Source organism: Cyrtonyx montezumae, unplaced genomic scaffold (assembly GCF_038088225.1).
Source record: "Cyrtonyx montezumae isolate F1298 unplaced genomic scaffold, pur_monq_1.0 scaffold_5, whole genome shotgun sequence".
Classification (NCBI taxonomy): Eukaryota; Metazoa; Chordata; class Aves; order Galliformes; family Odontophoridae; genus Cyrtonyx; species Cyrtonyx montezumae.
In genome coordinates this window covers 22,549,965-22,577,588 of record NW_027072056.1, presented here as the reverse complement: position 1 = coordinate 22,577,588, position 27,624 = coordinate 22,549,965, and the positions used below count along the sequence as shown (strand labels likewise).

The 27,624-nt window shown below is 49.1% G+C and overlaps 5 protein-coding genes across 5 annotated transcripts in view; 1 reads left to right on the top strand and 4 right to left on the bottom strand.

Annotated features, from left to right (window-relative positions):
* SERP1 (stress associated endoplasmic reticulum protein 1) overlaps positions 1-27,624 on the bottom strand; it is a 312,396-nt gene that overhangs the window by 116,802 nt on the left and 167,970 nt on the right. The gene's annotated exons all lie outside the window — the stretch shown is intronic.
* The window catches only part of MED12L (mediator complex subunit 12L), a 99,446-nt gene that overhangs the window by 46,493 nt on the left and 25,329 nt on the right, over positions 1-27,624 (top strand). Inside the window, exons 16-20 of the mRNA XM_065748257.1 lie at positions 23,806-23,953; positions 24,365-24,483; positions 25,614-25,757; positions 26,271-26,434; positions 26,895-27,026. Of these exons, the coding sequence (XP_065604329.1) occupies positions 23,806-23,953; positions 24,365-24,483; positions 25,614-25,757; positions 26,271-26,434; positions 26,895-27,026 (707 nt within the window). The remainder of the gene's footprint in view (positions 1-23,805; positions 23,954-24,364; positions 24,484-25,613; positions 25,758-26,270; positions 26,435-26,894; positions 27,027-27,624) is intronic.
* LOC136056034 (G-protein coupled receptor 87-like) lies at positions 574-11,765 on the bottom strand. The gene is made up of 3 exons (XM_065747988.1): positions 11,512-11,765; positions 2,887-3,012; positions 574-2,492 (listed from the first exon to the last, which is right to left on the bottom strand). Exons 2-3 carry the CDS (start codon positions 2,918-2,920, stop codon positions 1,456-1,458), a joined length of 1,071 nt encoding a protein of 356 aa, XP_065604060.1. The 5' UTR covers positions 2,921-3,012; positions 11,512-11,765; the 3' UTR covers positions 574-1,455.
* On the bottom strand, positions 16,821-18,126 carry LOC136056094 (P2Y purinoceptor 13-like). Its single transcript, XM_065748095.1, is given in 5 exon segments — positions 16,821-17,518; positions 17,521-17,730; positions 17,733-17,872; positions 17,874-17,957; positions 17,959-18,126. Coding segments are annotated over 5 exon segments (960 nt in total). The 5' UTR covers positions 18,018-18,126; the 3' UTR covers positions 16,821-17,051.
* Positions 20,458-21,619, bottom strand: P2RY12 (purinergic receptor P2Y12). The gene has a single exon (XM_065748094.1). It carries the CDS (start codon positions 21,595-21,597, stop codon positions 20,572-20,574), a length of 1,026 nt encoding a protein of 341 aa, XP_065604166.1. The 5' UTR covers positions 21,598-21,619; the 3' UTR covers positions 20,458-20,571.

The following is a 27,624-nucleotide window of genomic DNA, read 5'->3' as shown; positions in this document are numbered from 1 at the left end:
CAATTGCACTATTGGCGTTTTAAATGGGATAAATATTGAAAGCACTCTTCCCTCCTTTCCAGAAGTTCCCCCCCCCAAGCAGTGTAGGCAGTTTTGTAATGCTTGCATTCATCCATCGGTTTAATCCAAATGCTGTGTATGTGTACATATGGTATTGTTCAACACAGTAAACTTTGTGTGGAATAGTATGTGAAATAACTTCCTGAAAGAAAGCAACGCTTGTTTCTGCGTGATACCTTATCGAGGCGTTTTATGTGATAGCTCACTTCGCTGTTTGAAAGCCACAATTTTTTTTTTTCTTCTGCCTGCGTGAGAAGGCAAAAACCTCAGATGAAAGCGGCCCTCAGTGCTGCACCGCTGCCATCGTCTGCTCCCACACTATGACTGCCATGGGCGTAAGGAATGCAGCGCTGCCAGTGCTGTTCAGCTGCTGCCAGCCGCCGTCCTTAGGGCTGCAGCCCCGCTGCTCCTGGCCCTGTCCCGCGGTCACAGCCGCGTGCGTTCCCCCCTGCACTGCCCGCTCCCGAGAGCTCCAGGCGGCCCTTATAAAGAACTGAACACAGGTTTCTTGTTCTTTAAGTTTTATTTGTGTGGGGTTAAGTGGGCACAGTGCTGTGAATCTGAGCTGCTGGCCTCTCCGTGCGTGGCTGCAGAGGGACAGTGCTCATGGTGCCCTCACCTTGGGAAGTGGGGGGTGAAGGAGTGGTGGTGAAAGGTGGTGGTTGGGGTTGAGACCAATGGGGAGAGCAGCTGGTTTGGGATGCAGGGCACTGCTCTGTGCTGACCTGTGCTGGGATGCTGCTCCAGGGCAGGTGCTGCCGTGTGCTGTGGCTGCAGTGCCCTCATACACCAGCTCTGCTCTGTGCTGCTGCGGCCGCCTCCTCTGGACGCTGCCCTAACCACGGCCTCTGCCTGCTCACACCAGTACAACCCACGCTTTTTTTGTTCCTTAAGCAACATTTGATGCTCTTGCGCTCACAGTAACTATCCGGGTGGAAACGTCAATATTACCGTCAGAACTCTGTGAGAAGGCAGAAAGGAAGACCTGATAGAAGATCAGTAAGAGTAAAAAATGTGTTAACAACGAAATGAAACACGAAGGGGAGTTACTAAGCTGAAGTCATCATTGAAGCTTGAGCTGGGGGAGAACAGCTCCTCTTGGTTAATGGGATCGTTTTTACATTACAGGACATTGCGTGGGATTTCTTTGGCTTCTGTTGGCCTTGAGAAACAAAACAACTGAAAAAAATCCACCCAAACACCTCTGGAGTGAGCCCAATCTGTGTGTGAATTTAAGATCTGGACTTAAGATAGGTGTTAGTGAGCTGAGTTGGCAGAGCTGTGCATGTCTGCACGCTCCTCAGTGCACCGCGGTGGTCGGATACACAAGGACAGGTTTTATTTACACACTGTACAAACACACTCAAAATTCAGCCCAAGTCCATGTGAGGGAGCTCAGACGTCGGTGTATTCGTGGTAGATGCGCACCTCAGACCTCCTGACGCTCTGCAGCGATCTGATGCTCTCACTCCTGGTTCTCATGTTGGATTTTCTGAACAGCCTTCGTGAGAATGATCTACACATGAAAAAGTAAATGATTGGATCTAGACAAACATTACAGGCAGACAGGAACAGTGTCATTTCCTTACAGTAATACAAGATTTTATGTGCGGAGTCGTCCAGCAGTTTATCTAGGTGGCTGAAAGTGAAGGGTATCCTGCACAAGTGGTAGGGCAGGAAACAGGTGAAGAAAACAGCCACTACTACCCTGATGCTTTGGTTATGCTTTCTCTTTCTGCTCGATGAGCTGATGAACTGTTTGCTCGATTTATAAATGTACCTGGAGATGGCGATGTAACACCCAATGAGCACTATCAGCACCACCATGAAGGTGCACGTGTTGATGTAAATGACGGCTGTGTGCCACTTGACTCCCAAGGGAGACTTCAGCTTGATGCAGTCGTCGATGTTCCTTCTGGTGGGGTAACCGTTGGTGAGGATGAGGTTGGGCAGGGCGAGGAAGGCCATCACCACCCAGACGCAGGCGGAGAGCACCTTGGTGAAGGTGATGCTGTACATCCTGGAGTCCCCGAAGGGCTTCACGACCTTCAGGTAGCGGTCGATGCTGATAAGCCCGAGGAAGACAATCGTGGTGTACATGTTTGCATAGAACAGAACCGTAGTGTATCGGCACAGGAACGAGTTGAAGTGCCACGGTCCCAGCTGGGAGTCCTGAATTATCTTGAATGGGAACGTCAGTGTCATGAGAAGGTCTGCGACCACAATGTTCTTGAGGTAAAATATAAAGCTTGTTTTGTTCCTAATGTGGAAAAAAATCCACACCGCCAGGCCGTTCAGCAGTATGCTTGCCAGGAAGATGACCAGGTAGAGCACAGGAAGGACGATGGTGGTGAACTCATCCTGCGTGGTGTTCCCGGGGGGGCCCACGGAGCGGTTGGGGGCAGCGCTGGAGGCTGGGCTCAGGTGCTCCTCTGTGGGGTGAGAGCAGTGTTAGTGTTGGCGGTGTGCTATGGGGTGCAGCAGTTCTGGATCCATCAACCAGAACGTCACCTCCATGGGCAGCCCCAGGGGCTGCGGGGTCAGCCACCAAAAGTGGCGGTTGCATCAGCACTGCTGATCTTGGTGTGTTCACGTTCTCTGGGGATCTTAAGGTTTTGTCTACAGTGTTTGTGAACAAACTCCAGGCTGTTCTACATTCTCCCACTTTTGTTACCCAAAACGTTTGCTCCTTGTCTTGGCCAGTAAGCCAGGACTGAAGCCCACAGGGCAGCGTGTGGCAGAATACGGACGGCCTCTTTCAAAAGGACTCATCTGAACGCTGGTGGCAGCGGTGGTGGCACAGTGAACTGCCATTTCCAACTGTACCTGGTGGCGGTCCATAGGACAGGTTGTACCCCATTGCTTGTGGTGTGTCGTCAGCCGAGGTGCCTCAGGAGTCCCAGTGGCAGCCGCAGCTCCAGGTCTTGGCATGGGCAGCACCGGTGTTACATTCTGGGGGAAAAACAGAGGAGAGAGGCAGCCCCGTGCAGCAGCCCCACACTGCTGGGGGAGCGTGGGCACTGGGTGCTGTGGGGCTGGAAATGTGGGACCTCATGTGTGCTATGAAGGCATGGTAATGGTTTGGCATTGCTCAAAGAAGTCTGGTGATACCGATCGGTAAGACAACGGATTACTGACTCCTGTATTATGCAAGTGTAGTATTTTTTCCATGCTTCCCTTTCTGTTTATTAGTGTTGATAAGAAAACTAAAGCGAAATGGCTCGGGGCTCAGCCCTTCCACTGGCACTGACTGCCTCTCCTGTGGGGATGAACGGTGGGCAAAACTACTGAAGCCCTTTTGCAGATCTAAACTTGCCCATCACTGTTAATGATCAGGACAGGAACAAGTTTCTTTTGCCTTTCAAGGTCCCTTCCAACTCCAAGGATCTCTGTCTGGTCATGTTGAGTTTCGGGTTGTCACAGGGTGGCAGTAAAGCAAATCGTTGTCTTAAAGCTTGGGTAAAAAAAAATAAATTGTAATTCTGATATTTTTTAGCTTTTTCTCAGCTTAGCTTCTTTTTGTGTGACGTTGCTTACAAATTGTGGTTTATAATGAGACTGTCAGAAGCACTTTAGGTATTTTGTTTTGTCTTGTGCTGAGGAGCAGTAGTCTTTTTCCTAGGGAGTAGGAAAAATCTCTATCCCTTTTTTGCTGTTGTTTCTAATTCACAACTATTCTTTTTTTGCCCAGGAGGCACTGAGATCAAAAGGACAAGTGATGTTATGAAAAGGTACAGATCTCTATCTCAGACAAATAAGATGCTTATTTCCCTGTTTCCCAAGGTTCCTTTCCTGCCTGATGCCTGGTCCCTGGGAGGCTTCCTGCTGTCCCACTGCCCCAGCAGGCGAGGTGGGGCTGGTGGCTGCCATGTCCCCATCCAGTGACCAGGGAATGCTGTGGGGTTCAATGACACTGGGGTTGGGTTTGTGCTTCTTGTGTGCTGTCACTTACTCTGGGTCCTGACAGGAATCCCTGCAAATCCTGTTACAGCAGGATCGGGAACTTTTCCACCTCTGCCTCCATCCTTCAGATGAGCATTGTCACAAAGGGGCTGTACAGAGCTGGCAATGTGCAATGACCATGAGTGCGTCTTTGTACAGGAGCAGCATCTGCACTCTGAAGGTTCTGTCTCCTGACTCACATCAGAAAATGGACAGTTGTTTTCTGACTCAGATGAGAAGGGTCCCTGGTGCATGGTGGTCCCAGCCCCCTGCCTCCCCTCCCAGCTTGTACCAGTCAGTTCCCATTGGCACTGTGGGGCTTGCTGTCAGCAGAGATGGGGCAAGCTGAGACTTTCAGGCCCTTGCTCAGTGTGTGTGGAAGTGCAGTTCCTTTCCTCACTGTAGATGGTGTTTGTTCTGGTGGGTGCTGTTATTTGGAGCCACGGGGCTGCTGGTCTGAGTGCTGGGATTTAGGCTGTTGCCTTATAGCTGAAAACTGCTGCAGAGGATAGACTGCAACCTCTTGGATCAGAAGTGTTCAAGTCACTTTCACAGAAAGCTCTCCCTGAACAGGCACGTACCTTACTGCCCTGGGCAGTGTGCTGCAGCTCTGCCTCTGACGGCTCAGCTCTGCCTGTTGGGTGCAGTGCTGTCAGCAGCTCCATGCTTGCCCTGTGATGTGTGTGCTCAGGTGCTCATCATCCCAGTGTCTGCAAAGCCAGACGTGCAGGGAAACCCAGCAGGTTGCTCACTGTGTTCTGCTGTCCCTCCCAGGTGTAACAGGGCAGAGGAGCAGAAGCATCCCTTCTCTCTCACTTTTCAAGTCAGTGCCTCTTTCAGCAGACAGTGTAAGGTCTGGCTCATCCTTAGCCAGAGCACTGGCTGCAGGGGATCCCTGCAACGTGTGTCTTCGTGGCTTCTGAAGGTGTGACCACAGTCAAACTGCCCAGGGAAATAGAAGTCACCCTCAAACCATGGTGGGAGCTTGCTCTTTCTTCCTGCGGACCAATTAGATCAGGCACCTGAATGGATTTCTCTCTGTTATCTTATTCCTAATGCTGTTAATACTAAAACATGTTCCAAAAAAAAATCCCAGTTAAGTGTTGATTGGAAGAAGTAAACAGCAAGCTCTTTACAAATACTGTCACGGAGCTGAACCACACAGGCAGTGCTCTTTGTCCTGCCTTGCTGGCACAGCTGAGCTCGGCAGCAGCCTCCATGCATGCAGGGGGTGGAGGATGGAGAGGATGCCTGCCAAAGGCTGCCCCAGGTATGTGTTGCAGACTGTCCCTTATGCTGTTGCAACTCTGAAACTTTAGCATCACGAACAGGTTGGTGATTGCAGCGGAGAGATGCAGTCACAGTGGTCCCTGCTGCATGGAATTAGTTGTTGACAAATTTTAGAATATGCAGAAACGGTCCTGCTTAGTCTCAGAACTTCAAAGGTGCTTACATAGTTTCCCATCAAAGTCTATTAAGCTAAGGAGTACTGGGATAGGCAGAGCACATTAGGTGGCATGACTTTATTTACGCTGATATGTGAGCGATCAAACATAGTGTATCCCCTGGCTCTGAAAGCTGCAGCTCTTCTGGTAAAGACCACTGCATTCCAGACTTGAGTATGAAGAAGGTTAACAAGTATTTTAAGGCATTTTGTGATTGCTTTCTGGCTGTGTGCTCTGGTAGTGGCTGTTTTACTCATCTGAGTGTGGTATTTTTGTGCTGGTGTCATGGTTGTCCAGTTCTTCTTCACACTTTTCTTCTGACCAATTTCATCCTGGCAGTGTTTCTCCAACCTCGTGCTTCCATACAGAAATGTTCTGCCTGGTGCTTTTGAGGATGCACTGGAAGCTGCTCCTTTATTTGTGTACCTTTTAAATCAGAACGTACCTCCTTTTCTGTAGCCGATGCACTTGGCTGACTGGTTTTTTCTGTCTTTCCCCTGAAGGCTGTCAGTTGCAGCAGATGTAGGTTAAGCACATACTGATGAGGTAACGTTCTACTGCTGGTGCTGACAGACTGGTTTACGTGCCTGACTGCTGTGGGCCTCAGATGAGAAATTAAATAGCAGTCTGCACGGTAGATTTCACTCTCAGATGGGTAGAGAATGACTGTATGTTTTTTTCTAATGGAGTAAGGCTTTGTGTTGCCTCACTATTTGAAGAAATTCTCTACCGTCACATCTAATTAATCTTTTTCCATCTCTGATTTACAACTTTTTAAAAATTAGAAACTTTGCTTTGTGAGGTTGAGTGGAGATTTTTGGCTCATAGAGCTGTGGGGCTTAAAGTGGTGCTTGGTTACCTGAGCACAGCTGCTTGGTTTGCCACTCATTCCACGTCAGCATAAGGCATGGTAAGTGACAGAAGTAACATGAGCCTTAGAAATGTGAAGCAGTTTGTTAAATTTGCTCTTGACTGACTGTACATACGTTCTTTTCTGTTGCCATCAGAACAAAATCACTGACTCGGATAACTGTAAAGATTTGTGGGGAAAGAAAAGTATTAGTGCAGGCCACAGTGTTTGTGCATACCACTACAGCCAGCTGATGAGCAGCAGCACGGAGCCTGCATCCCTGCTCTCTCTTTTGCCTCCATGCATTCCTTCCTTGCATCGTTTCAGCACTCCTGGCATCGGGTGCCCATTGCTGCAGGCTGAGCACTGGTGAGGTCACGCAGCTGCCTTGCATTTCAGGCCCAGCCAGCTGTACGTGTTGGCTGCCTGGGACTGGAGCTGCTCCCACGTGTGCTGGCAGGGAGGAGGCTGCAGGTACCCTCCCTGTGCTCCCTGCTCTCGTTCCTGCCTTCCCAGAGGTGTGCAGGCAGCTCTGCGTGAAGCAGATACCACCCCTGACCAAGGCTCACAAACAAGAATGAGGTCTGACTGCAGCTCCAGTGCCTGCCTGCTTAGTCATACCCAGAAACGGGAACCAGTGCCTCGGCTCAGAGAGCTTCTCTTCTGCCTCAGTATCTAATACAAAACCCACTTCTTGGTTTCTAGGTTCCTCCTGGAAGTTCCCCTCCATCCCAGGCTTCTTTCAGCAGCTGTGGCACCAGCCCTGTCCCTGTGCCAGCTGCCGTGCAGCTTGCTCCCTGCAGGAGAGCTCCTGCTGAGAGCACCTCCTCTGCTGTCTGCTCGTCCTCTGAAGCCTCGTGCCCACTCTGGTGAAGGCTGCACGGAGTGCTGTGCTGTTCCTGCTGGGGGGGAGAGGTCCCTAACAGAGCCTTCTGCCCCACAGCTCTTGGCCCAGGAGCTGTGGGAAGAGCTCTCCATAAGCTATTCCTGGGAAAATTAGAGCTTCCCCTGTGCAATCACTCACTCAAGTTTGCATTAGTCCTTCTTAATCCTTTGCCATAAAGGTAAAAGTATGGTGCATGTGCAAGCTTTGCCTTGCATCTGAGTAACCAGCTCCATGTGCTCGTTTCTGCTTTCTGCAGCAGCCCTTATTGCAGGTTCCCCTTTAACACCTCATTCAGCTTGTGCCTGCAGCTCTGTTCTGTGGCTCAGTTTGAGGAGGGCTTGTGGGTGCAGCAGGATGCTGCAGTGGCAGTCAGTAACACTGCTTGTGTGGGAAATTCTCCATTTTCCACTCTTACCACTGGTATTAAGTTCAGCAGGGGTAGGGGACAGACCTATAGCATAACATGATCGCTTTAGTTTAAAAATGTATCTAGGCATACCTTATTTTCTCAACATCTGTTCTGGAATATTTTGTCTGAGTGATTTTTTTTTTAATTATTATTATCTAATTTCAAGTGGATGATTACAAACCCTTTTTTTTTCTCCATACATAGGAGGGATCTGACATAGGACCTGTTTGGGTTGCTGCCTGAAACATCACATTTGGCCTTAATTTTTCTGTCTTTTGAGCAGTTGCTCATTAAAAGTTCATGGATTAATATTGCATTACTTTGAATTGGATTTTCTATGCCCAGGTTACAAATCCTAGCAGAAGCTGTTAGTCTTTGACACAAGGCTGTTTGTTTTGGAAACTCATTCGCAGCACCTGATGATGCCTGAGTTCTCCATAAAGGGTTCTGAAGTGATGCTGAAGAAACGCTTTCCAGTCCTGTGTTGCATTAATAAGGAGAATATGCATTTCTTGTGACCTGGAATCAGGGACTACTGTTGTGTTGAGTATGGGTCCTGCTCCTTCGTGTTGTGCTTTGCAGTTGGCAGACTGGCTGTGGTGCTCGGCTATGTGCAGCCTATTCTTCTCTGTAGCACAGGACAGACTTACAAAGCAGAACTGAAGCTGAGTGATTCTAGGCCTTGCAGATGCTCATCTCAAAAACTGAATATGTTGTCTTTGTTTTTGCTGGATGGTAACTTTATGAAGCAGATATTTTTATATCTGCTGCCGTGTGCCTCAAGGACCGTGGGCACGCAGCTCAGTAACTCTTCCATTGAGATTTTCAGCCTGCTGAACTCAGAAAATGGGAGGGAGAGCAACAGGGCTACAGGTGAAGGGCTGTTGGTGGCAGAGGAGTGAGGTATTGCAATTCTGATTTTTTCTGAAAACAAGGAGATGACAATGCGGTGGTTGACAGAGTTGGGATAATTAATGTTTTCTTGGAATGGCAGCCTCTAATTAGTCAGGAGGAAGGGATTAGCTCTGAAATGCTTCCTTTGTCTGTGTCTAGAAGTTGCTACTGGGTTGCTTCTGCTTGTGCAGAGCCTGCTGGTAGCAGAAGTTGTGCTGTAGCCCATTGAGGTTGCTGTCCCTGCCTGCGAGGAGCAGCCAGGCTGCTGCTGGCCTCACTGTGGCACAGTGAGCACTGTTTCCACCTTGACCCTCTTTTGTCCTGCTCCTGTCGTGGTTTTCTCTCTCTCATCTGGCAATTCCTCCTCAGCTCCTTAAAAGAGCACCCCCTGTCCTGACTCCTCACCATCTTCGTCCTTGTGTGGTTGTCCTTGGCTCCTTCCTCTCTCCACATGTTGTTTCTGATCTCCCACATGATGTCAGCAGGATGGTGGTGATGTGGATGATGCCAGAGGCCAGGCCCATGCCTTTCTGTTCTCACTGGCAGCTTGTATGTTGGCTTTGCCCTTTGGCCGCCCCTCCTGGCTGCCCACCACTGTTGTGCTGATGGCTGTGGAAGTATATCTCTTTTTTTCCCCCACTGTTTCCAGAGGAGGTCCTCGTTCCCAGCATCCTAGACAAGGTGAGGTCAGAAGGCACATCTGGACATCGTCTGATCCAGCTCCCTGCCCCAAGCAGCAGCAGCTGCAGCTCTGAGCCCCCTGCAGTCAGACTGTCAGAGGATCCCTGTTGTTCCATGAGCTGTTCTTCCTGGATGCTGTAGTCCCAGAGTCAGCCTGCTGCATGTGAAGGAGCTGTTAAGCACAGCAGCCTGGCAAGGAGCGAGGGCTGGTGGCCCTCCGCGGTGGGGACGGCGGCTGAGGTGGGCACGGGAACCTCTGCTGCAAAGTACCGCATTGTGAGTGTGGATGTAGGTTCTGTGCAATGGGAGACAGAGAACCCAAACACTTGGAGCAGGACTTTAAGAACAGCCACGTTGTTGAGTGGGTCAGAAAAAAGATGAAGGTTTGTGAGTGTGTGACACCGTTCTGGGCTCAGTGTGCCTGCCACCTCTGCCGGGTGCGGTGAGGGATGCTGGTGCACACACATGGCAATGCTAATTGCTGCTTCAAGTAATTCCAGCTTCACTTTTAGGCTTTTTTTCTTTTTTCTTTTTTTTTTTTTTAACTTTGCATCAGAACAGTTTCTATATATTTTTTTAATATGCGATTCTAATTCACGTTGCAAAAGGACAAGATCCACATCTGCTGCAGTCAACTGGGTTTTTCTGTGCTTCGATGCATGTTGCTGGCACGGCTTCACCATGTTTGACAGCAGAACAAAAAAAGGAAGGAAAGGAGAAGAGGGGGTTTGGGTCCGTGTGGGGATGGCAGTGCCGGCATCCTGCGGGAGCTCCCAGCTCTGTGCCCGTGCCGTGTGAGGGCGGTGCAGCCGGGCTGGGCCATGCTCACTGCCCTCACCTGGGTGTGCCAGCAACATTTCCCGAGGAAGAGCAAGGAGCAGCATGCTGCCATGACGGTGTCCTTTCAGATTCAGGGTCGGTCAGATGTGTAAGCCTGCTCCTGGGTAGTGCAGGACCTGTGGTTTTGTTTTATTTTTTAAGGAGGTACTGGGATGTGTAATGTCGGGAAGGACTGAGACAGACGTGGTGTGACAGCAGCATGGTGGCTGTGGACCTCGGCTCCTGTAGAATTCATCTTCACCTAGCCCCAGAATTCTGACAAATGCAGCTTGCCTCGAGTTCCTTGTGGCCGGCCTGGGCATCCCACCGCTGCTGCGTGCAGGAGCGAGGGGCTGGGAGAGCCCGGCCCTGCCCGGCGGGCTGCGTGCTGCAGGGCTGCGTGCTGGCACAGGCTGTGCCGCGGGCACTGGGCGAGCTGGTCTGCCCGCTGCTGCCGCCCTGCCCCGGGGACGCCCTGCAGCCCGGGAGGGCACAAGGGTGAGACGGCAGCGGCCGCGCTGGGAGGGAAAGCTGCGGGCGGCAGCAGGAACCGGAGCGGAGCTGCGAGAGCGGCTGCTTGCTTCCCACGCGCCCCAGATGCAAACAGACGCTTTCTGCCTGCAACCTCTCCACACCCTTTGGTTTCTCTGCCTCCGTTGCCTGCCTGTGCTGGCAGCTCCAGTGCCATTGGTGGGGTTGCTGCTGGCATCCCTCTTTGTGAAGGAAGATTGCAAAATCCTCTCTAGTGTGATGGGATCATATGTGATAGCGTCACACCGAGCGTGCCCAGTGTGAAGGCAGACAGATGCCTGTGTTCCTATAGTGCGCCTATGGCAAGCCATTTCTGTGAAGTACAAAGACTTCAGAGTTTGCTGTTTTCAGTTGTTTGCTGCTAAGCGTAACCACTTCAATCTGAAATACTCATTAAATGACAGCGATCTGTGGCAGTGCCTCTCCTGAACCTTGAGACGGATCCGGCACACGGTGCGAGTCGCCTCACAGAGCTATGTGGTTTTTCCAGTGAACCTGACAAGTTTTAACATGATTGGAGCGCAGCATGAAGGAAGATAACCTTTATTCTGTATAAAGTAATTAAAAGAATTCAAATACACTTTTCTTTACTGAAAGAGGCAAAAAAGATCGCATGCAAAGCTCAGACAGCAAATTCAGATGTTACAGACACTGGATCTTACTTGATATGGCTTAACCTGTGTCAGGAAGTAAGACATTAGAACCACAAACTCTCTTGCACTTTGAATCGTATCTCGGGAGGAATAATTAGTAGAAATATATCTATATTTTTCTGTTGGGAGAAAAGTCACGAGTAATATTTACTGTCGGGTTAATAAAACTTTGGAAATTCTCACTACCTGAGGCTTCCTCGCGCTTTTAATTGATCTGATCCTTGGTTTATGCTTCCAAGTCTGATTTTCAGCAACTTTGTCTTAATTCCCGCTTTCTTTGCTGTTAAGGGTAGTTAAGAGTGGGGAGAAGTACAGAGCAACCCATCGAGGAGATCACTTACCTGTCCCTGCGGTCGCCCTGCGTTTGTCTCTGAGCTCCATCGCGGAAGTGCCTCAGACTCCTCCAAAATGCATCTTGAGACTAAAAATAGTCACGGGAGCATTTCTTGCGATAAGGAGGTTACATAAACCATATCTGGAAGTAAGCTTCTGCGCTTCCAACCGCCTTTTTGTGTGGTGCCTGATCAGAGAGGCAGAATTCACCTGGCCAGGAGCAACTGGAGCAACTGGCTCTCTCATTCCTGGGAATGACTCACATGCCGGGTAGGCAGCGCGCTCGCACCCAGCTCCAGAGCAGCCCAGGCCCGGGACGCAGCCGTGATTCACCTGGGGGTGGGCTGGTGCCTGCCCCGGGCAGCGGGCGAGCTGTGCAGCCGTGGCCGTGCCTCGCAGCTAGGGCTGCTTGTCTGCACAGCGAGTGCGAGCCGAGCGCGAGGCTGAACACCCTTGTGCTGGTAGATGCAAATACCTGCTCATCAAGATTATCGTGTCAGTTATTAATTTGACTGTATTTAGACATCTTTAATGTTGTGCTTTGAACAGATTCTTTCTTCCAAATGCAGGATGAAAGCGAAACACGAAGTCTGTAAGTATTTCAGCTGAATGAGCGAGCTGCCTGCTGGCTTCGTGCTCCCTGCTGTCACCGTGCTCTCTGGGGCTGACCCTGGTCCCGCTGGCTCCTGCAGTGTGGTGCTGTGGGTCCTGGTGTGCATCCTGAGCAGGGGAACGTGGTGCCCTGGGAACACCAAAGTAAGCACTGAAGCAGTTACTGAAGGGAAAATTTTGCTGTGTGTCAGTAGAGGATGAAGTGATTAATTTCCCATTTCTGTAGCCTTCTCAGATTGAAAACAAATGTAGACATCACCCTCCCTCCATTGAATCTTCAGGAGAAAAGTTCTTCTTCCAGACTGTGCTTCTGGAGCAGTGGCTGCCACGTTGCCTTTCCTTGGCTTCAGGGTCAGTTCCTCCTGGACTTCTCCATGCACGCTTTGTTTTCTTTTCCCCAAAGCTGTGGGTGATGGACCCCCCAGCCCTGCTCTCCTGGCATCAGAGCCTTCTGCACGGGTTCCTTTGGCAGCTGCCTGGAGCCTTGTTGAAGCAGAGCCGGGCCCACCGGCTGCCATACCCGTGGTGCTTTGCTTCCTCTGGCTGTTTTTTTTGGAGGGAATCTGTGATCATTTTCACATTTCTGCTCTCTGCTCACTCCTGAGCAATCTGTAAGGCTCTCACTTGCCTCAGGACCTCTCCCTTAATCAGATACAGTCTCTGATTGTAGGAGAATTTTGACATGGTTCATCTTTGAAGCCCTGCTTTTGCAAGGCAAATCAGGTAATGCAAAAGAAGCCAGCAGGAACACATGTTATACTTCTGCCAAATGTGATCTGATCTCAGGAGCTGAGTATTCTGACATTAGCTGACAGTCCCTGTTGCTCACACACAGCTTGGATGTGGCAAGAGAAATCTGCCTCTCTCTTTCATTCAGTTTTTTTCACAACAGATTGTCATTCTCTGGGATGTTTAAACAACCCTGAATTCCAGTGCTTGGAGTCTGTGCTCCTCTAAGGACTGCTGAGCTCAGGCTGTGACCAGCACACCATGATGTGCTGGTCATGCTTCCAGCATTGCTGCACAAGTGTCTGTAGCAGTGAGCAGCCACACGCTGCTGTGTCTGCTCCAGGACCCCTGGCCTCTCTGGTACTGAGAACATCTCTGGGATCTCAAATGGCACTGTGGGAAGTGCTGTGAGGAAGAGGGAGGAGAGAAGAAGAAGGGAAAACAAAAGCAATTTCTTACAGAGATCTAAGTGGTTAGTAGTTGATGCCCTGTGTTTTTGTTTTTTGAATGTGGTGTGCTTGCACATCAACTTTTCTTTAAAATCTCTGTGTTTTGAGCTATTAGTAAAGCTGAGTGAGTTAATAAGCTCGGCTGTAGCATCCTCAGCAGGCTGTTAAATTGGAGAAGCTGCATGGTGGTTCTCAGGTGGGAGCAGGTCTAGGCAGGCCAGCACATGGGAGGGAGATGCTGTGGATGGAGCTTACTGTAAAGGCAGTGCCAATGAGGTGTGGGGCTGCGCTGTATGTAGGGAGGTGCTGAGGGCTGACCTGCAACTCTGTCACTGCTTGGAGCCTGGATGTCCCTTCTTGGATCCTGATGATGACAGAGCATTTCTCAGATTACTTAAGAGTCTGAACAACTTTATTACAGTAATTACTGTGTTGCTTTGCTGTAAAACTCCTTTACTATTGCGTTATCAGTAAAAGCTACGGGCTTACTTTTAAAGCAGATTAACCACCTGGATAATGCACAAGAATCACTTTTTCTTCTTTGTGACAGGAAAAAATGGTGGAATGCTGAGAGCTTGCAACAGCAGTGTGATGCCCACAGCACCATGCTGCAGTGTGCAGGAGGTGCTGAGTCCTGGAGATGCATTGGGAGCCTCCAGCACCCCCTTTCCTAAGGAGGTTTGATACAGCTGCGCTTGGTGGCTGCCTCTGAAAGACAGGGAGGGAGGAAAGGAGCTAACGAAGAACTCACTTTCAGAAAGCTCGTTTCTTTCTCCATCCTTATGCTGTGTTGTAGGTCCCCTCTGGCTGCACACTCTGGCTGATGATCCTTTCTGGGGCTGGAAGTCTGTTTGAGAGCCTGCAGTGCTCACATGCAACCTGCTGGCCTTGTGTGCTCATGAACAGACATACAGGAAGTATCCTGGCAGCTGGGCTTGGCTTCCTAGCTCTTATTCACAATGCAAATTGTCTTTTTGTATTGCAAGTGAAATGAAGTATGCTGTGTACCATGAGAGCTTTCTTGGTACTGGGTCACAGAAGCTCTGGTGGAGGGGTTCGTATTGGTGCTGGGTGGTCAGGACACGTGCAAAGTGCAGAACTTATCCTGAGGTGTTCAGGAATGAGCTTACTGTCCCTCTGATGCAAAATCTGGAGGGCTAAATTGTTTGGCAGCGGCCTTTTTCATAGAATGAAGTGAAATAATAAATAAAAAGAATTGTATGCTGGCCTTTGTGTACCCAAATAAGATGGATTTCCTACAAAACTTGTCTTCCTGGTGCCCTTTGGTTCCCCTTTTGGAACCCAACAACCTATGAAATGTTTAGAATGAGTGTCAGTAGCTTTCATGGGAAGGCAGAGCCTGGGAGCCTGCCGTAGGCTTATTTGTCCAAACAAGTCTGAGGCCTGCTGCCAGCCTTCCTGTTTCTAGCTGTGTGGGGCTTCTTGTCTGGAGTGTACACAAGCCAAGCAAATGCAGACTTGGCTGCGGAAAGGAAAAGCCTCAGTGCTGCATCTGATGATGATGGGCTGTGTGTGCCAGGTCAGGATGCCACAGGTTTGCTCTGTGCCTTATAACTGCTGTAATACCTCGGTAGCTCCGGGGCACGAGCGTCAGCACCGTTCCAAGTTAAGCTGGGGGAAATTCAGATTTGGAAAAATAGTGTCCATCGTTCTCAGCATGCCCTGGGTGTCATGGGAATGAGACAGATTCTGCAGAGGGTGGCACTGAGGAGCTCTGCGGAGCCCCATGAGCAGCTCTGGTGCTGTGCTGTGCCCACTCCTGCTCGTGGGAAAGCTGGAATAGCACTGCACTGTTCTTTGAGCCTCAGAATAGGAGAGGATCTAAAACCTGACAGATGGTTAGGATGTAAGGAACTTCTGAAAGTGGATCAACTCGATGTCCTGTCCTCAGTCAGCAGGCATTTCCCCATGGCAGACCTTGGTATCCAGCTCCTCTCTGCCATCCCAAGGAGTACAGCAGAGCAGATGAGTCAGGCTCCTTGTGAACCTCTGGCACACCCCGTGCTTGAGGAGCACCCCTGCCCAGTTTGTGGCTGCCCCCACCCGTAGGCACAGGCTGCTGCTGTGTACCTGTGCCATGGGAGTGCTGTGTTCTGAGCAGGAGAAACGTGTGTTTCTTTAGGCAGTTACCAAAGCAGTGAGTGCTTTAGCAGCTAAGAATTTGGTATATTTACTTTAACTAAAGTAGCCAAATTAATCCTCTTAAACACTGTGTGTGTGTGGGGAGAGGAAAATTAATTCCTCAGTAGCATTTAATCCTGAGAGGAGGGCACTATGGGAGAAAACACTGATCTGTAGAGCAGTGCAGAACCAATTGGGAGCTGGCTGGGGATTAGTTCAGTTTCTTGTTGTAAATGAGTGCTGTGTTACAGAAAGCACTACTGTGCCTAGCAGAGAGGATACAATGAGCTGAAATTGCTGAGTGACGGATCCAGCTGTATGGTGGAGACAGGATTCCTACAGACAGGTGTAATTATATTCAATAATCTGAAGACAACTTGGAAAAAAATCAGGCTGTATGGAGCAACCTGTACAACTGCATAAGGCTACTGTAAGTGTTGCAAGTCTAAAACCTGCAATTGAGTGGTAATCATAGCGTCTGGAGTGTGAGGAGGGCACCAGGATGGCAGGAGAGCCTGAGAAGGGCGGTTTTCAGTAGGGCCTGGTGCATCTCGGCATGGCACTGTGCTCTCCATAGGGACACCAGCTGGGAGTGCTGCAATGGCTGCGCAGTGCGATGTGGTGGGGGCACAGGAGGTGATAGAGGTAGGGGTACAGGGAACACTGGAGGTGGTGGTGGGGTTATGGTCAGCAGTAAGGCTGATGGAAGGGAGCAAGTCATAGCGATTTCCTGCGGCCACTTCTGCAGCACCACATCACCTGAGCAGTTGCCCTTTGCAGTCCTGCAGCCTCTGCTGGCCCAGCCTTGGTGGCTGCTCAAGGACTGACGTGCTGCAGAGCCACAGTGTCCTCTGCTTACATCTCCTAACATCTCTTAGGGAATGGAGAAGAAGGGTAAGAACACTGGGTAGGTGGCAGGAAAGTAATTGTGTGAGAGGTGGGTAGGGATGGGGGGGAGCATGGCCCCCTCCCCTCTGCCAGGTGCAGTTCCTCCTCCCCTGCCCCATGCCCTGCCAGCCAGCCTGGCATCAAGGTGAAGTCTTCTGGGTTTTATTCCCAGATAAAGCTAAATTGTTGTTAGAAGCAGCTGTAGCCACTGAGCTGTTAAGTGCTAATAAGCAATGTTGGTTTTTTGTTTTGTGTAAAGCAGATAAAATGGTTCAGAAATGCCTCTCTCCCGTTACCCGCGCAGCGGTGCAAGGCCACGAACTGATCTGTGCTACGCATCAGCGATGCAGGCGGTTCACAACGAGGTGGTTACTGCTGTGAAGTCATCGCTGATCTGGAGCGATACAGATCTTTGCGGTGCGGTGCAGCGGCACTGTGGCCGGGCAGGCACATCCCGAGCACAGCTCGGCTCCCACAGCTTTGGTTACTGATGGGGGGTCCACGAGGAAGGGAACACGCTGGGGAAAGGGCCGTGTCAGATCAGCTGGTGGTGTGAGCAGTAGCACTGAGGAGAGAGCATAGCTGTGGAAATCCAACCCGCCCTTTTATTAAGTAGTAGTGTTACAGCACCACCAACCTTTGATTTTTTACAGCAGCAGTGAAACAAAGTTCTTAATTTCTCTATGGATATGCAAAGACTCCTGAGCGTGAAGCTGCAGAATCAGGGTTCAGTGGCCAAGGTCCCAGTGTCCAGTCTGGTTCTTGGGTTTGTATGAACTGTTCTCTGAAGTGTGTTTCCCCAAGAGCACGTACATCAATGGGTCTGTGTGGGTCTCGTGGCAGCCAGCCAGAGCACTGTCCTTAGTGACAAGATGCTGGTTCTGCAGGCAGCAGTCTGTCCGGGTTGTTGTTTGACTCAGGGTGTAGGGAGCCCTGCTAAAATGGAAGGGGGCAAAGCAGAAGAACACTGTGAAGATGACGAATGCTTTCCCCTCAACTCTTTGTTTCTTTTTGTTTTCTTTCTTCTGTGTATTCGAGTAAGACTTGAACACTTTTCTGGCAGTAATTACACAAAATAGAAGCAGAAGAATGAGAATGGTCCAGAAGACAAACTGGCAGATGTGATGGGCAGCTCTGTGCCATTTGAGTCCAAGCTGGTTCTTCAGCAAGGGGCACTTCTCACCAACTGCAGTCCTGCTTTCTTGTTTGAAAAGGTCATGTTTAGCGCAGACAGAACCAGGAGGAGCCAGACCAGAGCCGTGAGGATCTGCACTGAGCTCACCTGATGCACCCAGAACTTCCCAAAAGGTCTCACAATCTCAAGAAACCTACCAGAAGTGGTGAGACCAAGGAGAACTATGCTGATATACATAGTGTCATAAAATATTATGGCAGAAAATTGACAAAGGCCTTCAGTTGCCATTATCCCAGGCCAGAGTCTGTTAGGATTTTCAGAGGAAGAATTGGAGTCGTTATCAAATCAGATACTAAAGTGTTTTTCAGATAGACAGTGAAGGTCAATGTGCTTGGAATATGGAAGAAAGCCCTAAGCCAGACTGCTCAGTGTGAGTCCCAGCAGCAGGATGAGAATGTAGAGCAATGGGAAGACCAGGTGGGTCAGTGCAGTGCCACGGTGCAGAGGAGGGTGCTCCACTGCGGTTACTGATGGTGTTCTCATTTGCAAAGTCTCCCATCTTTCAAAACAGACTTGAATAAAAAGAAGAGAGACAGCGTAAAGTGTGAGAGTTTGTGCTCAAGATGACACATTCCGCACAGAGATTAGCAGGCTTATACAGACACACACAAAACCTCTCTAACGCGTTAAACAAACTGACCAACGTTAAACGTTAACCTTTGTCCAAGCTTAAGTTGTTTACAGACTAGTGGAGTGTTGGAAGGGTGTGTATTCATGATGGAGGCCTAAGAAAACACAACAGCAGCTTATAACAGTAGAATGCCCGGAGAACCATTTGTCTTTACATGGAAACGTATTCTAACGTTGAGTAGAAATGTTACGGTTGTGGTTGAATCCTCTCATGTTCCTCTGGGAAAGCAAATTCTGGTATTCCTCACCCAGCACGCACCGTTCTTCCTTTCTTGGCACAGATTTTAACATGTTTGAGGATAAGGCTCATGCTGCTGACTGTCACCTCTTACACCTGCAGGACAGGTGCTCACGTGCCCCGCCACACCGCATGTGAGTACCGGACAGAGCTGGCAGCTTCAGGAGGGTCTTTGGTTATCTGCAGTTCATCTGCTGTTGCTCTGTGAATGGAATCCTCAAGCGAAGTGTTACGAACAAGGGAACATAGAAAGAAGAGACTTTTTCTGCTGGAAGTGGTGTGTCATTTCCTTCCTCATTTCCATACATCACTCCAGTTATTTAATCATGTTTTTTCTTGCTTTCTGTCTTCCTTTTGCTTCCTGTCAGTAAGAACTACTTTCTCTACTGACAAATTAAGAGCAGCCATGTCTATGAAGACAGCCATGCCTTCTGGATTTCTGTGTGGAGCAGCTACACTGTGCCATTATAGTTTGTCCCCTTTAGGGACATGGGATGAGCGAACAGGAAGTGTTTCCTGGCAGTTAGCCAGGATAGATCTCAAATGTAACTTGTGTGTGAGTTCCTGAGATCTGGGCAGTGTTTCTTGTCATTACATACATCCTCGGAAGGCATGCTCCAGGCTGCCCTTGCAGCAGGATGGAGCTCTGCAGGGTTAATTGGCTATCAAGTCATGTGCACTGATGTATTCAGAGATGGTACCCTCCCTCTGTCACCTGAACAAGTGGCTAAATAGACCTCTGAGGACAAGAGAAAGTGTGTTCAGTCTTTGTATTTTGTTTTACATTGAAATGAGCAGTTAAGATTGAAATCTGTCAGGCAATAATTAATATTTGAATGCCTAGTTGGAGGTTCAGTGAAGGAAAAACAACCAAACAGCCTTGAACTGTGAGATGTATTTCTTTGTGAGACTGTTAACACTGACATATGATGCTGAGATTCACTGCTGATATTCAGAATTGGCGTTCCTGTTTCTTTTGGCATCAGTGTGGCCTGGTGATATGGTTATGCACATTAGAGTAACTTTCTCATTCCAGCAAAAGACGCTTCTGCTTGCTGATACGCTTTGCTTTTATTGTGTGCTTATTGTATATGTATTACGTGCTGTGTTGGACTCCAGGGCATTTTTCCATAAACAGAACTTTCTGTATGGATTTGAGCAGTGTGATTTATCTTTTGTGTCAAAGTCAGGGGGTTCTGGCTTCCTGCTTGGAGCGATGCTGGAAATGGCTGACTGCCTTGAAGCCATCCTTTTGTGGGCAGATGTGGATTGCTTGTCGAGGATCTCTGTAGCAGTATTGACAGTGAAGTTGTATATTGGCATCTGTGTTTGCTGATGTTGACATTAATGTTGGGCAGAGAGGGCAGAGCCTCCAGGATGACTGAGGTGAAGGTGGTCTTTGCCACTGTCATCGTCCTGATGTGTCTCTGGCTGCCTGCCCTGACTTCTGGTCACGAATGCAGTCCTTAATAATTGGTAAAGACTTTACCACGAGTCTTTCTTTCCCTAAGATTGAAGTGTTCTGTAAATTGGGTCTTGGTGCATTTTTAAATGTACTGTGTCTTTCTCTTTGCAAGTTATTTGTTATCTAATAAGGTGAAGTGCTTGAAGATTGAAGTCGCATCAGGGTAAGCCTGACTGGGGAGTGATTTCCTTTGTCATACAACTATTGGATTTTGGTCAGTGGATTAAGATTGCAAGCATACAATGAGTTAAGCAAACTGTTATTCTGTTACCAGGAATCTGCACAGGCGAATAGCTCACCCACGTGTGTCCCATGTTTCTGTTTGTCCGATGGTTGTGTGCAGAGTGGCCGCTTCCCATATTTAAGAGCTACGTTTGTGGAGGGTTTTATTTATAGCCATTCTTTTGTTCCCATGGACTTTACTCTGGCCCAAATGAAGCTGTTTCCTTAAAACCTCTGCACCTCTTCCTCTGTTCTGTATAAATTCTACTTTTTCCCAGAAACTGTCAAACGTGGAGTCTGTGAGCAGGCGCAGCTCCTGCTTTGTTCAGAAGTTCTAACCTTCTGCAGCCAGTGATGTTGGTTCCAGCGGATGTGTGTTCGTCGTGGGGCAGTGTGTAACAGTGCAGGTGAAGTTGTCGTTGGCCTTAGCAGGGTTCTTGGCAGCCCCTACCCCCAGGTAAACTCACGTGGCCCAGCAGGGGTGTGCGGCTGTGTGTGCTACACCGGGGTGTCCTCGGTGTCGTCTCTTTCATCGTGCGCCGCTGTCTGCGCTCGCAGTTCTGGCGACGCCGTGTGCTTGCACAGCGTGCCCAGCAAGGACCTTCGGAATGATTTGCAGAGGAAGAAGTAAATGAATGGATCCAGGCAGGCGTTCAGCGACGTCAGCCACAGCGTGCTCTCCTTCAGGTAAAACAAGGTGTTCTTTGCTGAGCACTCAAAGACGTTTCTTGTTTGGCTCAAAGTGTAGGGAATTCTGGTAAAGTGGAATGGCACAAAACAAATAAAGAACACTGCGATTATGATAAAAACCTTCAGATTTACTGTCTTTTTAGAGGGTTTTCCCGTGCATCTTGTCCTCTGATAGGATTTATACAGTTCTTTGCTTATAAGTATGTAGCATACAACTATGACTGCTAAATTAACCCAGAAGATGAGTTGGCAGATATAGTTTACGATTTCGTGCCAGACCAAGCCGAACTCAGACTTCAGGAGAGCACACTTCTTCACGTTCCTGGGCGTTTTTTTCTTGTTTGTTAGAATCATGTTGGGTAATGAAAGCGTGAACATCGATATCCAAATTGCCATGGAGAGGATCTTGGCACCCAGAAGGCTCCTTGTGGTCGGTGTTCTGAATGGAGAGGTGGCTTTCTGATAGCGATCGATAGTTATCAGCCCGAGAAACAAGATGCTGATGTACATGGTGAAGTAAAACACGACCTGGCTGACCTGGCACACAAACCCTCTCAGCACCCACGGTACCAACTTCGCGTCACTGAGGATTTTAAATGGAAAAGTCAGGATCATGAGGATGTCAGAAATGACGGTATTCTTGAGGAAGATGATGAAATTGGATTTACTTGATATCTTAAAGAAGATCCATGTTGCCAGACCGTTCATAGTGAGACCCACCACAAAGAGAACAGTGTAAAGCAGAGGGAAGATGACCTGGCTGATTCTGTTGTCGCTGGTGCAGTTGCTGCCATTGCCAGAGTAGCTGAAGTTGTTTGTGACTTCTGTTTGCATTTCACCTTTTCCACACTCCTTGGGGAAACAAACAAACAAACAAAAAAACCCACAAAAGAAGAAATGTAAAGAAGTGAAGCAGGAGGTTATGTCTTTTATACTCCAGTCTTTTTTGTCTATTTTTCATGTTATATGAGGAGCATTTCGGTTGGACTCTGCCATCAGTGGTAATCTCCTCTGATGATGGTGGGTTTGAGCAGGTGGGCACAGGGCAGAGCAGTGCCTGGGGGTGGTCTGGCCGGGCTGAGGGTGCTGCCATCCTGCTTTGCCGGGTCCCTGCCCGGCAGGGGCTGCGTAGGGGTACGGGGCAGGACGGGCAGGGTCCCAGTGCTGTGACCTCCCCTGTCCCCGCTGGGCTGCATGCTGCCAACTCCACCTGGGTGCACCTGCTCGGCCACGTGGGGCTCACAGCAGCGACGGCCTGAACAGCATCCTCTGCTCCCAGGGAGGAAGGGCAAACCTCATTTTCCACATCCTTCTTAGTGTGGAAAGGAGATAGCAGCGGAACTCCTCTTGGCTGCAGATTTGACCGAGTGAGGCCAATGTGAAAGTAATTCAGCGCCCCTTCTTGTTTTCCTTCCCTTGTCCTGGCAGCCCATTCCCCGGTGCTGTCCCAGCCCTGTTGTCAGCATCCCACGGGGCCCTCTCTGCCTTTCCCCCCACATGTTCCCCAGACACAGGGATGGCCGCTCACCCCATCGGGGGTTGCTGGGCTCCCAGCACGTGGTTGGGGTCAGGAGACAGCTGTGGCAGCAAGTAGTGCATGCTGCTGGAGGGGGGGGCTGGTGGGTGCCCCGCAGCTGAGGAGGCAGTGCGGGCACTGCAGTGCCTGGTGAGGGGCATCCCACAACCAGCAGCTGCAGAGCTGCTGGGCTCTGCTGTGCCGGCTCTGAGTGCGGGATGCGGGCGGTGCCAGGAGCTGCTTTTGGGGGCACGGCGATGCCATTGTGGTGAGTGGCTGTGGTTGGGGTGAGCTCTGCCTTTGTAAGGAAGGTCAGCCCAGCACCTGAGCATCCCAACACACCCCTCACTGAGCGGCCAAGTTCCTTTTCCATCTATAATGGTTTGAGTGGAATATTAGAATCTGCTTCCGCCCTGAAGTGCGTGACAGATCTGGCTGCCACGTCCAGTCCTAACACGGCAAGGATTCTCCAAGCATGCAAGATCAGAAGAAAAGCAGAAATCAGAGAGAGGGGGTTACCGTAGTGTGCGGCCGAGCAGCGTGGCAGTGCTGGGCTGTTCCCTGTGGCCACAGCCGGAGGGTCACTGCGGTTCCTGCAGCAGCAGCAGTGCTCTGCGTGAGGCCGGGGCTGCTGGTGTCCCAGGGCTGCTGGTGTCCCAGGGCTGCTGACACTCAGACTGGCTCCTTAGCCAGGGGGACAGCTGCTGATCCCAGGTGACGCCATCGACACTTCTGCTTTTGTTTCCTCTAGAACAGGGAGAGAAATAGAATTTTCTAAATAATCAGAGGTTTACTTCCTGCTTTTGACCTACGAACAGAGCTGCTATTTTTAAGAGAGGTTGTGTCGTGTGTTTTGTAAGACAGCACAACTTCTCTGAGCACGGAGTTGTGCTTCTGTCTCCGTGCCTTGTGATTTGTGTGGAGTTACTTGTTATTACTTCTGTGCACAGCCCCTGTCTGAGAGCTGTGAGTGGTCTCACTGTGTACAGAGAAGCAGTGATTGGAGAAGGTCGTTTTGTTTTGTCATTTTACAAATATTTACACCTTTTATGACTTGCCGAGCAGTCCTTCCAGGTTTGAGGTTACGGATTTGGCATCAGCTCTGTAATACATAGCAGTGGAAGACTATGACTAGTTAGAATTTCAGTAAGCTGTGCACGTGACAATTTCTTTTGGATTTACAAAATGCAGAGTTGGACGGCATGGTCTTTGCAGTGGAGCTGTACGCAGTGGGGGCAGTGAGGTGCAGCTGCTGAGCACCCCATGTGTGTAGTGCTGCCCAGCAGCCAGGACAGGCAGCCCCTGGCACTGCCTTTGTAGGGGATGTGTAGTACCAGGTTACAGGTTTCCTCCTCTGTGTTCCAAACCCGTGTCCAGTGATTTCACTTGCTGCTGTTTCCTCCTCAGTGATAATCACAGGAGATGCTTTTTGTGACGAAACGTTCATTATTGCTTGTTGCAGTCTGTTGGGTTTCTGCAAGTGATGAGAGAACAGTGATGAGAGCCTTCCCTCCTTCTCCTTTCAGGATGAATCTTCCAGTCATGAGTGTAACCAGCGCATGATTCTTCTCTATGGTGTTGGCAAGGAGCGTGATGAAGCAAGGCATCAGCTGAAGAAGATCACCAAAGACATCCTGAAGATTCTGAATAAGAAGAGTACGACTGAATCGGGTGGTAAATGCTTTCACTGTGCTGTCCGTGCTGACGGCAGGAGCTGTGCTGCCGCAGCATGCGCTGTGTCTGGCTGCCCTGCCTCCCGCAGTGACACGGCAGGCCGGCTGCCTGCCCGGCCATGGGACCAAGCCTGGAGCACGAGGTTCTGGCCAGGCAGCAATTCGTGCTGATTGCCTTCCTCGTTAAACCATGTGACCGTTTTCCAGTCGTTATTGAATGCCACCTTTTTTGCACTGATGACCTTAAGGTCGCTTCCACATGGTTATGTCTAGAACCGAGGGAAGTAGGATTTTATGTAGTGAAGTTATAAGTGAAGTTTTTCTGTTAAATGTCTTATGAAGCAATAATAATGCAAAGCTGCTAGGGCTCCATTAAATATAAAATGACCAAAATAATTTTTTATCTGTTAAGTTGGGGATGAAGGGCAAAAAGCCAGGAAGAACAAACAAGAAGCATTTCCAACTCTAGAGACTGTGTTCACAAAACTGCAGCAGCTGTCATATTTTGATCAACATCAGGTGACATCTCAGGTACTTCCCTTGTATAATGTTGTAGTCTGTTGTGTTCTGCTGTAGAGTTATCAATTAGGGGACGAACACGGGTTTTTAAGAAGTGTTTTATGTATGCCAGGAGTATTGCTGCTTTTGTTAAGGTAAGAGAAAAGCGTGCTGTGCTGGTGCTTTAAAATACTGCTGTGTAGGTGTTGCTTTTTTCGTTGTTGGGATGCTTTTGTTTGCTTCTGTTGTGTTTGTTTTTTTGTTTGCAAGAAGCTTTCAGGATTCTTATAGATGGGATTTTTCTGATTGAAAATTTGGAAGTCAGTTTCACATTTCAGTTGACAGCTTCGTTCAGGGCTCTGCTAGATGAGATCTTATCAGCCAATCTCCTGCATGTACCTAAGGTCTGTTCCTGCCTTTGTGTCAGGGTGAGCTCATCTGTGTGTGTGTGTGTGTGTGTGTGTGCAGTGTATTGAGTGGTCTGTGAAGAGCTGATGGATAATGCCTTTGACCTTCCCCTGCTGTTAAAACTCATAGCCAGCCTTTGCTACTAAAATGCTGCATTAGCAGCTGAGTGGAGAGCATAAGTAACGTCCTGGGGAGGTGTGCTTGGTGTCCTGACACCTGTCAGGACTTACAGTGTCTCCGCATAAGCTTTCCTTACTTCCAGCTGTTACTGCCTTGAAGTGTTCTTGACATCCTGAGGCTGGAAAGGACTGAAGGTGAATGGCTGATATTTAATTTATAACACTGCTCCAGTGCTTTTCTTCTGAATGAATTTATGACGTGTTGCGTTTGCAGGGTGAGGTGCGAGTGGTTATCACTGCACAAAAATCACAGTACAGCAGGTTGAAAAAAAAAGATTTGGCCTCTCCTTTAAAGAAAAATCGCATTTAAAAATAGGTTTCTGTCAGGAAGAGTTTGAGCCCTAGCTGCAGAGGAGCAGACCAGCATTTTCTGCACGATCACTGTATGATGGCATTACAGCTGACTTGCAGGCTAGCAGAGTAACAGGTAGACTCTGGTTGTATGTGAGTTGTTAGTTTTTTGTCTACAAAGTGCTGTCATTTGCTATTACCAATTACAGAACAGGATTTTTGGAGCAGCAGTGTGTCTGAGCAGCCCTTGGTTGTCACAAGGCCTCTCAACATTTATTTTCACAGATCTCCAGCAATGTTCTCGAACAAATAACTAGTTTTGCCTCAGGAACATCGTATCACCTCCCCTTGGCTCACCACATACAGCTGATCTTCGACCTCATGGAGCCAGCACTGAATATCAACGGCCTGCTAGACTTTGCAATACAGGTAGAAGAGTTTGCTTTATGAATGGATAGCTCGGGACACAGCTGTGATGTACGTAGTGTGAAACCAGAAGGGAAACAAGTGCAGCACAGCACATTCTCCTGATTTGCTGCTGTGTGCTTTTCTCCATTTCCTTACCTCTGAGACAGCATGCCAGAGACTTCCCCTTCTGTCTGTCTTTGACTGTTGCAGACAAAGGCCTGCTTTATTATTATTATTTTCATAGTTAATAAATTTTTGGGTTATTTTAGCATAAAATATTTTCATGTGGGTTTCACAGTTTTAGGCTTGTTACACAGCAAAGCATTTGGGTGACAGAAATGCCGTTTCCTTCTGAAAAATAGTTCTGAGAGGCACGTTCTGTACTTTGCAGTTTATTTGGCTGCCTCTTTCCCTTGCTCTTTGGCAAGCAAGGAATTTCAACGTGCTTCGCCGGTTTTTCCTTAATTGTTTTTTAGCCCCTATTTTACACGTCGGAAGCTGTTCTCAGTTGGTTGTTCTGGTGTATGTTCTCAGCTGCTGAACGAGCTGAGCGTGGTGGAGGCAGAGCTGCTGCTGAAGTCGTCCAGCCTGGCGGGGAGCTACACCACGGGGCTGTGTGTGTGCATCGTTGCCGTCCTGCGGCGTTACCATGCCTGCCTCATTCTCAACTTGGAGCAAACTGCGCAAGTCTTTGAAGGGTCTGTGGCAGCTCGTTGCCCCAGAAGTATTTCTGCTGTTCCCTTTAAATAAAAAATGTGTTTAGGTTCGGGGGTGAGACCGAGCAGTGCATGGCACTGCAAGCTGCAGCAGCAGCCCTTGCTGGAAGGCTGCAAAGCAGCTCAGAGCCGTGCTCAGCCTGGTGTGCAGCTCTGCAGCCTGCTCCCAGCAGTGGGGCCCAGCCCTTGGGTGCCCAGGAGATGGTGGGAGCTGTGTCTTGATTTGCTGCCCACATGCTTGATTGGGACCTGGGCTCCCCAGTACCTCTGAGTCCCCTCCTCTGGACCCTACGTGAGCCCAGAGGTGTCACACCAAACTTCATGTGAGCCCCATCAGTCAGTGAGTGCAAGGTTTGCCATCACCTTGCTATCACAGGGGGTTTGTGATGTGTGACGATACGAGGTGTGATGGAATGAACTCCGAATGGTTTTATCTTTGCAGGTTGTGCGGAGTGGTGAAGCATGTTGTTAATCCCTCAGAGTGTTCCTCCCCAGAAAGATGTATTTTGGCCTACCTCTATGACCTGTACGTGTCCTGTAGCCACCTGAGAAGCAAGTTCGGAGACCTCTTCAGGTGAGTTCTGCCGGGATTGTTCCTCACCTGCCACGCTTGTGCTGGCTCCTGGCCTTTCAGTTTACTTTGCTTTCCATGGAAAATGCAGCACTGTCTTTGTTGGGCCCTTCTCAGGGTTCAGCAGGATTTTGCTGAACCCTAATATTCTTCTATTAGCAGAATAGCAAATCCTATTCTGATTTGCTTTAGGATAATGCTGATCTGCAATGCTTCAGCGGATTGTAGGACTCACAGTGCTGGGTAGAAAATAACCAAATCTCAACTGGTGCAGCACTACCATTCTATTACATATTTCCTTTGATGTGGGCAGAAACACAAACATGTCTGAGTTTGTGAAGTTTTGTGCTCCATTGTTCAGTTCCTTGATTTTTTAATTAAAAAAAAATTTAGATACCCATATACTGTATTTTTGGCTCTTACTTTTTAAACGGGGGTGGAAAACCTTTCATATGCAGATACATGTCTTGTGAGAGCTACAAACCATCCCAGTTACTGTTTCACCTCCTAGCTTATACACCTGGGTTTGGTCTAGTGTGTTTCAGATTGTGGTTTTTGTTTCATAGTGAGCAAGAAAAGAGCTCTCAGTAATAATTCTTCA

What these genes read in the sequence shown, in the direction of transcription:
- LOC136056034 (XM_065747988.1), bottom strand. Translation starts at nt 2,920, where the DNA reads ATGGGGTACAACCTGTCCTATGGACCGCCACCAG. An exon ending in GTCCTATGGACCGCCACCAG is followed by an intron (nt 2,493 to 2,886) that starts GTACAGTTGGAA and finishes CTCACCCCACAG; the next exon opens with AGGAGCACCTGAGCCCAGCC.
- P2RY12 (XM_065748094.1), bottom strand. Translation starts at nt 21,597, where the DNA reads ATGCAAACAGAAGTCACAAACAACTTCAGCTACTCTGGCAATGGCAGC.